The 12,825-nt window shown below is 36.1% G+C and overlaps 1 protein-coding gene across 1 annotated transcript; it reads left to right on the top strand.

Moving 5' to 3' along the window:
• The first annotated feature begins 6,328 nt into the window (after positions 1-6,328).
• LOC136063779 (uncharacterized) lies at positions 6,329-7,177 on the top strand. Its single transcript, XM_065764667.1, has one exon. The coding sequence runs from the start codon at positions 6,329-6,331 to the stop codon at positions 7,175-7,177; it is 849 nt and encodes a 282-aa protein (XP_065620739.1).
• Positions 7,178-12,825: the final 5,648 nt, after the last annotated feature.

The following is a 12,825-nucleotide window of genomic DNA, read 5'->3' as shown; positions in this document are numbered from 1 at the left end:
CAGGTATCGAGGTATATATATGAGGCGGTTGGTTTTGAAGAGTCATGATTGCGTGGTTTTTGTGAGTTCTGTGATTTTTTATTTTTTATTTTTTATTTATGTCGTGCGTGTCTGTCTTTTCTCTCTTGAGGGGGTGTTGGGAGAGGGTTGGTTTTGCTTGGGTGCGGTGAGGGTGCAGGGAGAGAGAGTGTGGAAATCGCCGCCGTGTGAGCGTGAGAGTGACAGGTGGACGGATGTAGAGGAGGACACGCGGAGAATTTGGAGGAGTGGTGAATGAGTGGCCCCCCCTCCATCTCTCTCTTGCCCAAGAAAGAATAAGAAAGGACTTGGTCCAAAGATTAAAAAAAAAAAGGACCAAAAAGAGGGACTCAAACTCAAAGGTGAGAGATATGGCCCAGTAGCACTCGCCACCCAAGCTCAACTTTGACATCAACAGCCTTATCAGACCGATTTGGTCCTTTGCTTCTGGAAAAGAATCAAAAGATTTCATCCTCTTGCTCTAGTCCTTTTTGCTTTTAAAGAATAAGCTCTGAAGGCTTATTCAAAATCCACTAATTTTATACCAAAGCTAAATTACAAAACTATTCCAAGTTTCCAACTTCTTTCTCAAAAAACAAAAAATAGTTTCCAACTTTAGTTAATCATTAAGAACAAATACTCCATAACTAGTGATATTTGTCAAAAGTGATATAAGGAGAATTAGAGTTGAAGATTTGAAATTTCATAATTTTCACTTATAAGAATTTATAAAAAATGAAGTTACCAATGACATTTGAATCTAATAGCATTTTTGTTTATAGATAAAGAAGTGTTATATTTACAACATTTTCACATCAAATTATATATAGTAAGTTGTTATTGTGAAAATATTGTAGACATAGTATTTTTCTTATAGATATGATAATGAATGACGCACTACAATCTTTTATGAAACCATGAATAAATTTTTAAGAAAAAAAAAATTTGGAGAGATTTTCAACCTATAGCGTCCGCTCCTAATGATGGCTCTTTATCATCAGACCAAGACACTAATCAATTTTTGGTGTAGGCAGAATTGAACTCTAAATCTCTTACACAACCATCAGAGACTTTACCAGTTGAGCTAACTGGAATCCACAAAATTTTTAAGAAAATTAAATTGACAAATTATAATTAAAAACTCAATTTAATACTATTAATACAAGCGTGTTTAGAATTTATTACTTAAATTTTATTTGTGGAAAATTGGTAAAAGACAGCTATACTTGTAAACAGTGAGTGTGCTTAAGCAAATAAAATTTTATTTTCTTTAGTGAAAACATAATAAGTCAAAAATGTAAATTACACTAAGGTTTGGTCAATTGTCCTTTTTTTTCTTGTAAGTTTTATTTTTGTCATTTTGGTTGTGTGAGTTCATATTTGCTATCACCTTTAGTCTTTTCTTTCATTTCATTAAAAAAATTGCCATTAAGAAGGACTTATTATAACAACAAATGTAAAATTACAGGACCAAAATAAAATAATAATAAAAAATTATTTGACCAACATGACAATTGACCAAACTTAAAGGATTTAATTTACATTTTTTCCTAAGTAATTTTATTAGTGAAAAAAAAAAAAAAAAAAAAAAAAAAAAAAAAAAAAAAAAAAAAGTCTTAAAAACTTTGGAAGTCATGGTTAGAAAGATTAATAGAGACAATTGATCAAACTTAACAAGTTTAATTTACTTCTTTTTTTTTTTTTTTTTGCTAGAAAAAGAATCAATCCAAATTTACCTTCACTTTATTTCTAAACTTACTAACATTGCTTATGATAATGCATTTCAAGTCAACAATTGACAACCCTAAGATATGAGAAGGTATTTGGTATCAAATGATACTAAATCAAGAGTATCAAAATCCAATAATTGTATGACTTGTCAGTAAAAAATAACTACCCCACTAACAAATAAAAGACATGCGATATCATTTATTGGATTTTGATATAGATGATGCAGTATCATTTGATACAAAATACTTTTTCCTAAGATATACTATTCAAACAATTCAAACTTACTCACCTTTTTTCAAGGGGGGAAAAAGATATTCTATCAAACTACCTATCATTATTTAACATTATAGTTACTACTTTGAGCAGTACACCAAAAACAACTTTGAAATTAAGGCAGATTAATCAGCAATTAGTTTATCAATTATTTTTTTTATTATTCATAATTTGATTGTTACAATAATGGAAAAAAGATATTTGAATCAGAATTTCTCAGAGAAAATGCATAAAGTCACTAAATTATATAATTTTTTTTAACTAATTACTTCTCTTATTAACTAGTAGTCCATGGTCATGATTTTTCCACTAAACAATAGGCTTTTGTTAATCGGTATCAAAGTGAACTTACTAATGAGGAGCCGAGCATATCTCACTACATTGAAAAGTAGCCAAAAAAAAAGGTTAATAATCAGATACTTCTCTAACTAAAATTTGTTAACCGACCCATAAAAGAATATTTTATTGTCAATAGGGTTCCACTATTATAGGTCATGCTTGGATCTATTTTGATAAGATAAAAATCAACTTTGGATTTTAAGCCTTCATGATTAACCAAATAGGGTTCCCCTATTATTGGTCACGCTTTGATCTTCCCCCTTTAATAAGCTCGCTCACACTCTTGCTTTTAAGTCAAGCCAACTTGTTCTTTTGAAAAGAGAAAAAAATCACACTCTGGATTTTTAAGCTATTCATGATTAACCAAATCAAGGACAAATCCAAAAATTTGAAAAAAAAAAGTTTCGGGAAGGAATCTAATGCAAATCCTTTGAATGAAAAAGGAACAAAAAGGATCAAAACACAAATGTCATCAAAATTCACATTTCGTTTGCTGGCTCAAGTGGGACCAAGTCGTTAGTCGTGACCCCACCTAAACCAATGATCAGAAGCTGACGTGGCAGGATGAGAGCCGAAACCGGAATTTGCGGAAGCGATTTTTTACTGAATTGGGAACTAAAAAAAAAAGAGTAGTACGCCGTGAAAGAGCGCAATGTATTGTCGTCGTCAATGAAAAATCAATCGGTCAAAAAGAGCGTAATCCTCGTGATTGTGCCTCAGTTTTTTACGGTGTGTCGTCGCGCCATCCTCATCCACGTGATTTCGAATTACCATTTTGAATTTTTTTTTTTTTTTTTAATTTCTGTGGCAGAGCGCAGATTCTGTTTTCCGTTGGAACGGGTATATATTGCGTTGGATTTTCGCATTTGTAGAGGTATGGAAAGTTTGATAGTACGGCGCACGTATCCCCGAGTTATTAACACAGCTTTTAAACTTTGTATGGATGTTCCAATCGTATGCATTATTTGCCTTCTCTTTTTAAAATTTTAAAGTCACTTTGATGCATGTGTTTAAACAAAAATTTTCAATTTTTTTGAAAATATGTGGATGAAAAAAATGTATAAAAATACATATAATATTGTTTAAAAACTAAAAACGTGTATTTAAGTTTATATACCAAACGATCCATAAATTTGACTAATCAACTTCTTATTTTATTATTCTAAAAAAAAAAAAAAATCTTATTTTATTGAATTTAATTTTCTCATTAAAATATTCTCATAAAAAAGTTATAGTACTATTTTCCATAAGAAAATATTGTTGAGACATTTATACTAGGGGCTTCTCCTGTTTGAAGTAGACATTTTTTGTTGTTCCAAAATACTCCATACAACCTACATCTAAGTAAGGACAAAATTTGGTAAAAATACATTTTTAACTTCCATGTTTGCCAATTCTCTCAATTTTGTGTTAATTTTCTTTTCACCGTTATCATCATTTTTTCTTTCTATTTGTTCTGCTTAAATTTGATCCTACTTAATGGTATGTGTATGTCAATGTACATTGGTCATTTCTATTTTGGTTTTCTAATTTACAAACAACTTCTCTTATATTCTAGAAACAAATCATATATTTGTGTAAAATAGCCCTTCTATTTCAACTTCACCTTTAATTTCTTTTATATATTTCTTTAAGGAACGTGCACTAGATAATTTCTTTAACATATTTCTTCAAAGAACGCACACTGGGGTGTCTATCTTCAAGATTTTCGTATCTTAACTTCAAGGAATGTGCACTAGGGTGTGGATCTTCAAGATTTTCGTGTGCTCTATCCTCTAACTCCAACAGACTGTTTGGACTTTGGACTTGAAGTGTAGTCAACAGCAAAAATGTAAATATCTTTGATGGCCTCTATTTAGATGCCTCATGCGTGTTGGGTTCTCTGTATTATAGCAAATTACGTTTACTTTTATGAGTTGCCATTCAATTGCTTTCCTATATTTGGTTTATATTTTTCCTTACTTTGTTATCATTATCCTTTCCATATCATTATCTTTTTTTATCTTTTTTCTTTTCTTTTCTTTTATTTGGTCAGTTTGATGAGTGTTTAATATTTTTTCTAATTAATGAGTCTTTTTTAAAAGTGGAAACGATATATATATATATATATATATTTGTTTATTTTTCCACTAACCACACGTTTTTTACATTGTATTAAAAAAAAAAAAAAACCATTCTCATGTTTTCTTACATTCCTACATTCCTGTTGTTTTGTTCAAAATTCAAATATGAGTTCTATTTAAAGTCAAATTACTTTTTTAAAACTCAAATTGATATATATATATATATTTTTTTAAAGAAATTAGTTGAACGCTAACTTAGAGTTTAGGAAAAAAAAAAAAAACTTATTCTTTTAACATGATTTAGAGTTTAGGGGAAAAAAAACATTATCTATCTATCTATACTATTATATAAGAGGCTTCCTTTGTTTGGACTACACTACTATTTAAAGAGTTTCTCCTGTTTAGACTATACTACTAATGGTGAACCAAAAGTTGAACCATCTCCAGTTCGGCCATAGTGTCGCCCAAATCCAGCAAGGCTGTCCCAATATAAGAAGGTCGTCCAGTATAAGAAGGTCATTTAGCATAACAAGGTCGTCCAGCATGGAAGCCCTTGGACAACCTCCCAATACTTAGAAATTTTCAGAATAAATTTATGTTCAAAAACTTATAATTTGGACCATGTTCTACTATTCCAAAGTAAGTAAAATCCTTGTTCATCGCTATAACTTCCCATTAAGTTCTTAACTTCTATAGCAACTGTGGAAGATAAGTCTAACTCTTCTATCCATAGCAGTTATGGAAGTTAAGTCTAAACTTTATAACTTCCATCCACGTTGAGGAAGTTACTAAACAAGTAACCACTCCAAAGCTCATTATATAAGGACTCATCCACATCAAATGAAGGTAAGTTTCCATCACCCTCAAAGTTGGAATTCTTGAGTCCTAGAGAGAAAAACTAACTTAAGCATCAGAGGATTCTTCGCCCGTTCACCCCGGTCTCTTTTGATCTTGTTTTTCTTTCTTTTCAGGCCTTCCAAGCAACCTCTAGCCCATTAAAGCCTGAAGCATTCAACCTATTGATTTTCTGTGCATCATTAGTTAGTGCTGTCTACAGGAAAGATTAAATTTGTGTTCTACAATTTATCTTTCTTTGACAAAAAGGTTGTATGGTTTGGACCAAGTCAATGGCCACTAGTCCAAGCCACCATATGAGTGGAATGCTTCCAGCCACCCAAACTACGCTCACTAGTCAACACCTGTTATGCAACCGCCTTCCATCCAACAAATGCAGTCCATGGTAGTTGCCATGGCAGAGCTAACTCGTCAGAATTAGGAGTTAACTCGAGAGATCAACCAAAGGCAACATCATGAAAGGTGTGTGGAAGGGAAAGCTTAGAGTCAAGAAGTTAGAGAAGGAGAAAATGTGGAGCGTGAGAACCACTTAAGGGGGACAGCTTCACGTAGGGTGCCACAATTGGAAAAGGAGATGGATCAAATGAGGAGGGCTATGGATGAGACGAGGGAAAATATGAGAAGAACGAATCATGTAGATGATTTAGTTCATCAAACCGATTCCCCTTTCATAACTTCCATCAATAGTCATCCTCTATCTTCCAAGTTTAAGATGCCTTCGTTGGATTCGTATGATGGAACACGTGACCCATGTGATCACATTGCAACCTTCAAGACCACAATGCACCTTTAAGGGGTTCTAGATGAGATAATGTGTAGGGCCTTCCCAACCACCCTTAAGGGGCTAGCACGAGTGTGGTTTAGTAAGATACATCCAAACACCATCACTTCCTTCGAGGTATTGAGTAAGTTGTTCATCAAACAACTTCATTAGAGGCCAAAGGCATAAACGCTTCTCGTCCAGCTTGCTGACTATAGAGTAAGGAGATAATGAAAGTTTGTGGTCCTTCATCACTCGCTTTAATAGGGAAGCCTTGACAGTAGACGAGATGGATGATAAGCTGCTGTTAGCAGCCTTCCACAATGGAGTTAGTTCAGTATTTTTCATCCACAAGCTCTATGATCAAGAACCACAGACCATGGCTGAACTTATCCATTCAGCCCAAAGCTTCATGAATGCAGAGGATGTGATCATTGCCAAGAAGAGAAAGAAAGCAGAGTGGATGGAAGTAGAGTTCCCACATCATCCTGAACAACACCCTCACCCAAAGAAGGCCCGGACGGGAAAGAAGAAGGATAGAGACAACAAGAAGGTAGGTTTGTCTTCAGGATGGAATCTGCATTACATGCCCTTGAATGTTCCACTTGATAAAATGCTTATGCAGATTAAGGATGACTCGTCCTTAAAGTGGCCAGAGAAGATGAAGGGAGATCCCAACAAGCGCAATAAGAATAAGTATTGTCGCTTCTATAGAGATCATAGGCATGACATGGAAGAGTGCTATGACTTGAAGCAGCAGATTGAAAATCTCCTCAGGCAACAAAAGTTGAGAAATTTTCTTGGACGAGAAGTTAAAAGGAAAGGTAGAAAAGCCATCACGTCCCCACTTGGAGAAATAAGAGTTATTATAGGAGGAACTTCAGCAGGGCAATCTTCCAAGTCAAGGAAAACCTACTTGAAGGTGGTACAAAATGTCCAACTCTCTGAACGAGTTCCAAGGACGAAGGGGGTAAACGAGCAGGCTATTACTTTCATGGATGAAGATGCTGGAAGGGTCCATCATCCACATGATGATGCAATCGTCATAACTTTGCTCATTATAGACTACACAACTAGAAAGGTATTGATAGATAATAGTAGTTCAGCAGATATCTTATATTATCCCGCCTTTCAATAGATAAGGCTTGGACGAGACCAACTTCGTCCAGTGAATTCACCCTTAGTCGGATTTGAAGGAATAAGGGTACAACTAGTAGGCACTATCACTTTACCCGTTGTGGAGAAGCGTATCCACATCAGATAGCCAAGGAAGTAAATTTCTTTGTCGTAGATTGTTCGTCTTCCTACAATGCCATCATTGGACGACCAACTTTGAATAATTGGAAGGCAGTAACATCTACCTACCACCTATCTGTCAAGTTTCCAACAAATTATGGAATAGGGCAAGTATAAGGAGATCAATTAGCCACTAGAGAATGCTATTTAGTCATGTTGGCTATGGACGAGCATGTGCAGACGATGAATATATAGAGGAGAGAAGGGTTGCTACAGAGCCTACTAAAGTATTGGAAGACATACTTCTAGACGATGGTAACCCTGAGAAGTTTACCAGAATTAAAACAAGTATGGAGGAGAAGACGAAGCAAGACCTTGTCCAATTCTTAAGGAAGAGCATTGATGTCTTTGCATGGACCATGAAGACATGCTAGGGATTGACCCAAGTGTCATTACTCATCATTTGAATGTGTATCCATCTTCCAAGTTTGTTCGTCAAAAGAAGAGGGTCTTTGCTCTTAAACGAGATAATGCTATCAAGAAAGAGGTCCAGAAGTTAACCACAGTAGAATTTATTCCGGAAGTCTATTAACCGGATTGGTTATCTAAAGTAGTGATGGTCAAAAAGGCTAATGGCAAGTAAAGGATGTGTGTAGACTTCACTGATTTGAACAAGGCTTGTTCCAAGGATAGTTATCCTATGCCACGCATTGATTAGTTGGTAGACTTAACAGCAGATCACCAGTTGCTAAGTTGCATGGACGCCTTCTCAAGTTATAACCAAATAAAGATGGACGAAGTAGATCAAGAGAAGACATCCTTCATTACTAGCTAAGGACTATTTTGTTACAAAATGATGCCATTTGATTTGAAGAATGCGGGGGCAACCTATCAAAGGTTAGTTAATCATATGTTTCGTCAACAGATAGGATGAAATGTAGAAGTTTACGTGGATGACATGTTGGTTAAAAGCTTAGACGAGAAGAAATGTTTGGATGACCTACAAGAGACCTTTGACATGCTTAGACGATATAACATGAAACTGAATCTAAGCAAGTATGCCTTCGGGGTTTCATCAGGGAAGTTCCTAGGATTTATGGTTTCACAGAGGGGAATTGAAGCGAATCCTGATAAGATTCAAGCAATACTGAACATGAACCACCAAGAAATGTCAAGGAAGTCTAGTCTCTCACTGGACGAGTTGCGGCCCTAAACAAGTCCGTTTCGAAAGCCATTAATAAATGTTTGCCATTTTTCAAGGTTCTTAAGAAGGCATTTGAATGGATGGACAAGTGTCAGAAGGCCTTCCATGATTTAAGGTCTATCTTACCACAGCTCCCCTGCTAAGTCCATCTATACCAGGTGAGGAGTTGTATTTATACTTAGCGGTGTCCCCACAGGTAGTAAGTTCAGCATTAATTAGGGAAGAAGGGAAAGTGTAGAAGCATGTTTATTATACAAGTTGAGCATTAAGGGGGGCAAAAGGATGATATCCTATGATGAAAAAGTTGGCATTTGCACTAATAATAGCTTCCAGGAAGCTAAGACATTACTTCCAGGCTCATGTCATCAATGTCTTGACAGATCATCCACTCAAGAAGGTAATGAACAAGTTGGAAGCCGTAGGATAACGGACCCAATGGGCTATAGAGCTTAGTGAGTTTGATATCAAGTATCAACCTAGGAGTGCAATAAGGGCTCAAGCTTTAGCAGAGTTTATTGCAGAATTCACTCAAAGCCATGGTGATTTAAATGAGGGGGATGAAGCTAAGACATAGGTCGTTTATGTAGATGGATCGTCCACACTATATGCAAGAGGAATATGAGTTACTGAAATCCCTGGAAAGGGACAAGTTAAAATATGCAACTCGTCTACAGTACCAAACAACCAACAATGAAGTTGAATATGAAGCCCTCCTTAAAGGGCTGAAATTGGCTAAGTTCTTAGGGGCAGAGTCAATAGTCATTCAAGGAGACTCTCAGTTGATCATAGGCTAAGTGAATGGAACATGTGAAGCGAAGGAAGAATAGATGAAGAAGTATCTTAGTAGGGTGAAATGCCTTGTTAATAAATTTAAAGAAGCCAGTTTTCTTCAAGTTCCAAGAGAGGAAAACATAGAAGCAGATGCTTTAGCAAAGGCAGCGTCAACAGAAGGGTCGGTGAACAAGTTTAATGAAGTCCAATACATGCCTAGCATAGATCTTTCAAAGGTGCAACAGATAGAAGGTGAAGAAAATTGAATGACCCTGATAATAGCTTACTTAAAGGATGAAAGGCTTCCAAAAGAAAAAGACAAAGCCAGAAAACTAAGGATCAGATCAGCTAGTATGTCCTTATAGACGAGGTGCTATATAAAAGAGGCTTCTCTCAGCCTTACTTAAGGTGTTTAACTCCAAACGAAGCAAATTATGTATTGAGGGAAGTTCATGAAGGAGCATGCACAAACCATTCAAGAGCAAGAGCACTTGTCCATAAGGTTATCCATGCAGGCTAATACTGGCCAACCATTCAGGCAGAACTAAGGCTTATGTAAAGGTGTGTGATCAGTGTCAGCGCTTCAACAACATCCCTAAACAACCATCGGAGTACCTCACCCTGATGATGGCCCCATAGCCATTTGCACAATGGTGATCAATTACTTTACTAAATTGGTAGAAGTTGAACCCTTAGCAAAGATCACACAGTAGAATGTTAAGAACTTCGTCTAGAAGAGCATCGTATGCCAATTTGGAGTTCCTAGGGTACTGGTGTCAGATAATAGAAGACAGTTCGATAACACCCACTTTAGAGACTTTTGTGAACAACTTGGGATAAAGAATCATTATTCCTTACCCTCCCACCCGTAAGAAAATAGACAAGCTGAAGTAGCAAACTAATCCTTGTTGAAGATCATCAAAACTCGGCTTAAGGGAGCAAAGTGAGTATGGCCAGACGAGCTACCAGGTGTTCTATTGGCCCACAAGACGACTATGAGAACCCCTACAGGAGAAACTCCATTCAAATTAGCCTATGAAAGTGAAGCAGTCATACATGCAGAAGTACACATGGCTAACTACAGGGTGATGAAGTATCAGGACAAGGAAAATGAAGAACAACTTCGTCTTTGTTAGGATTAGTGCCCTTGAATCCTATTGTATGATGCTATGTATGATATTAAGTTTGACATTGTGTATGACTTAATATTATGTTTAATAAATTTGTTTTATTATTATCTGAAATAATGGTAACATGAATATTCGGACATTATCACATAGTCCATGAGATGCATAGTATGTGATTTATGTAAAGAGTCACAGAAGATATAAATCACAAGTTCTTTGTAAACTCAGAATTATAGTTCGTAGTCGGTGATGAAATTGGGCATTTCATCTGCGAAGACTATAACATATCAACTACAATGATTTGTCTTGATCATGGAAGTGGAGACTTCCAGTTGATGTGTTAATATGTTTTAAGAGTTAAGACATATTGAACTGGACCGCTGTGAGATTTATTATTCTCCTAAAGACTGTCAAATGAATAATAAATCTCATAACTTACATTTGCATGAACTTTTAATCCTGAGAGAATAATAGACCTGATCATAAGGTGTAGGTTGCTTTGATATATCAGGAGTGAGATCTAAAGTAACGGTCAAAACCTCAGTATATTGGGTAGCCACATTTAGTGTTGATGGAACATATATTCTCAAGATGGAATTCATAGTCTCTTAACGGAGATATAAAGTATTCCCTTGAGATAAGTTTAATGAGTTTGTTATTCAGAGAGTTAGGCCTAACCACTTTAGTAAGACTAAAGTATATATTTATGGAATTGGATTTCATAAATATATAATGAATAACATTAAATGATTAAACCGGGTACTCAAGGATTAAGATGTAGTAATTTACAAAGTGGCAGTCTACATTAATGACTTTGTATTACTACGAATATTTTATGAAGGGGTTGCATGTATAATAAAGTCTTGGGATATAATTTATAGATAAGACCTAGAGTGCAACTATATTTATATAGTGGTATTAAATATAGTTAATGGTAACTTTGGACTTGTCAAGAGTTGACAGAAAAGCCCAAGGCCCATTGGAGCTAGTGTCTTATTGGTCCCTTTTGGTCCCACTTCAAGCCACACACTTAAGCCTAATTGGGAAGGCCCAAAAGGCCAGCCCAATTAGATAAATTGGTTAGATACAAAGGGAAAAATGTTCAGATTTTCAGATGCAAGAAACATCATTGTCAAATGGTGTGCATGTGAGTTTTTGTCACTCACTAGTCATCCCTTTGTTACCAATTGAGAGACCACACATCTTGGGCGTTAGTGGAATTGGAGTGAAGATTAAAAGTAGTCCCAAGTGCTTCAATCTTTGTTTTGAAATTCACCGCTTCAAGGTACGATCTCTTGTTTTCAAATTCTGAAATTTACTTAGTACGTGTTATCAATATCGAATAAAGTAGATCCGTTTAAAACTTATTTTCCGCTGCATTTATCTTTATTTCCATCAAGAACTAGCCCCAATTCGAATCCCCTTTGATTTGCTACACCATCAACATATACCCTCCAAGATAAAGGCTCCTACAGGGAGACCATGCCAATTGATTTTTCATCCATGCCCTACCTCTCTACCTCTTCTTCCAATGGGGATTTAGTGAACTCAGCCACCAAATCTGCGAGGACTTGGCCCTTAACAGAGGTACGAGACATATACTTAATGTCAAAAGGCCCTAGTATTGTACCCCATTTGGCAATCCTCCTTGTGAAATCAACACTTTGAAGTGAAAGTTGGGTTAAAACAACAACTGTATGGGATTTGAAGTAATGATGGAGCTTGTGTGTAGCATGTACCACTACCAAAATGGCTTTCTCCAATGGTAGATAACAAACCTCTGCTTCATACAACAACTTGCTTACGTAGTAAACTGGCATTTGCACACCATTGTCAATTCGCACCAACACTAAACTTACAACATGAGAAGTCACAGCAATGTAGGCAAATAAGACTTTGTCCACCTCGGACCTAGACATGACAGGTGGCCGAGAAAGGTACTCCTTGAGCTGTTGGAAGGCCGAGGCACACTCCTCGGTCCACTTGAATCCTTTCCACTTGTTTAACTGCTGAAAGAAGGGCCTACATCTGTTTGTTGACTGAGAGATGAACTAGTTCAAGGCAGCAGTCATTCCTGTTAGCTTCTGGACCTCTTTAAGATTTTGAGGTGATTGTAGACTATTAATTGCTTTAACTTAATCAGGGTTGACCTCAATTCCGCGATGGGTGACCATATATCCCAAAAATTTGCCTAATCCCACACCAACGAAGCACTTGGAAGCATTAAGGCGCTACTTATGTTTCCTCAATATTTCAAAAATATCCCCAAGGTCTCCCACATGCTCGGACACCACTTTACCCTTTACCATCATATCGTCTATATAAACCTCAATATTCTTGCCCAATTGTGGTTCAAACATCCTAGTCATCGTCCTCTGATAGGTAGACCCTGTATTCTTTAAACCAAAAGGCATCATCTTGTAGTAGTAATTTCCAGTAGGAGTGACA

This window comes from Quercus suber, unplaced genomic scaffold (assembly GCF_002906115.3).
Source record: "Quercus suber isolate HL8 unplaced genomic scaffold, Cork oak 2.0 scaffold_576, whole genome shotgun sequence".
Lineage (NCBI taxonomy): Eukaryota > Viridiplantae > Streptophyta > Magnoliopsida > Fagales > Fagaceae > Quercus > Quercus suber.
Note: the sequence above shows the minus strand (reverse complement) of the source record. Positions and strands in the feature narration are given on the sequence as shown.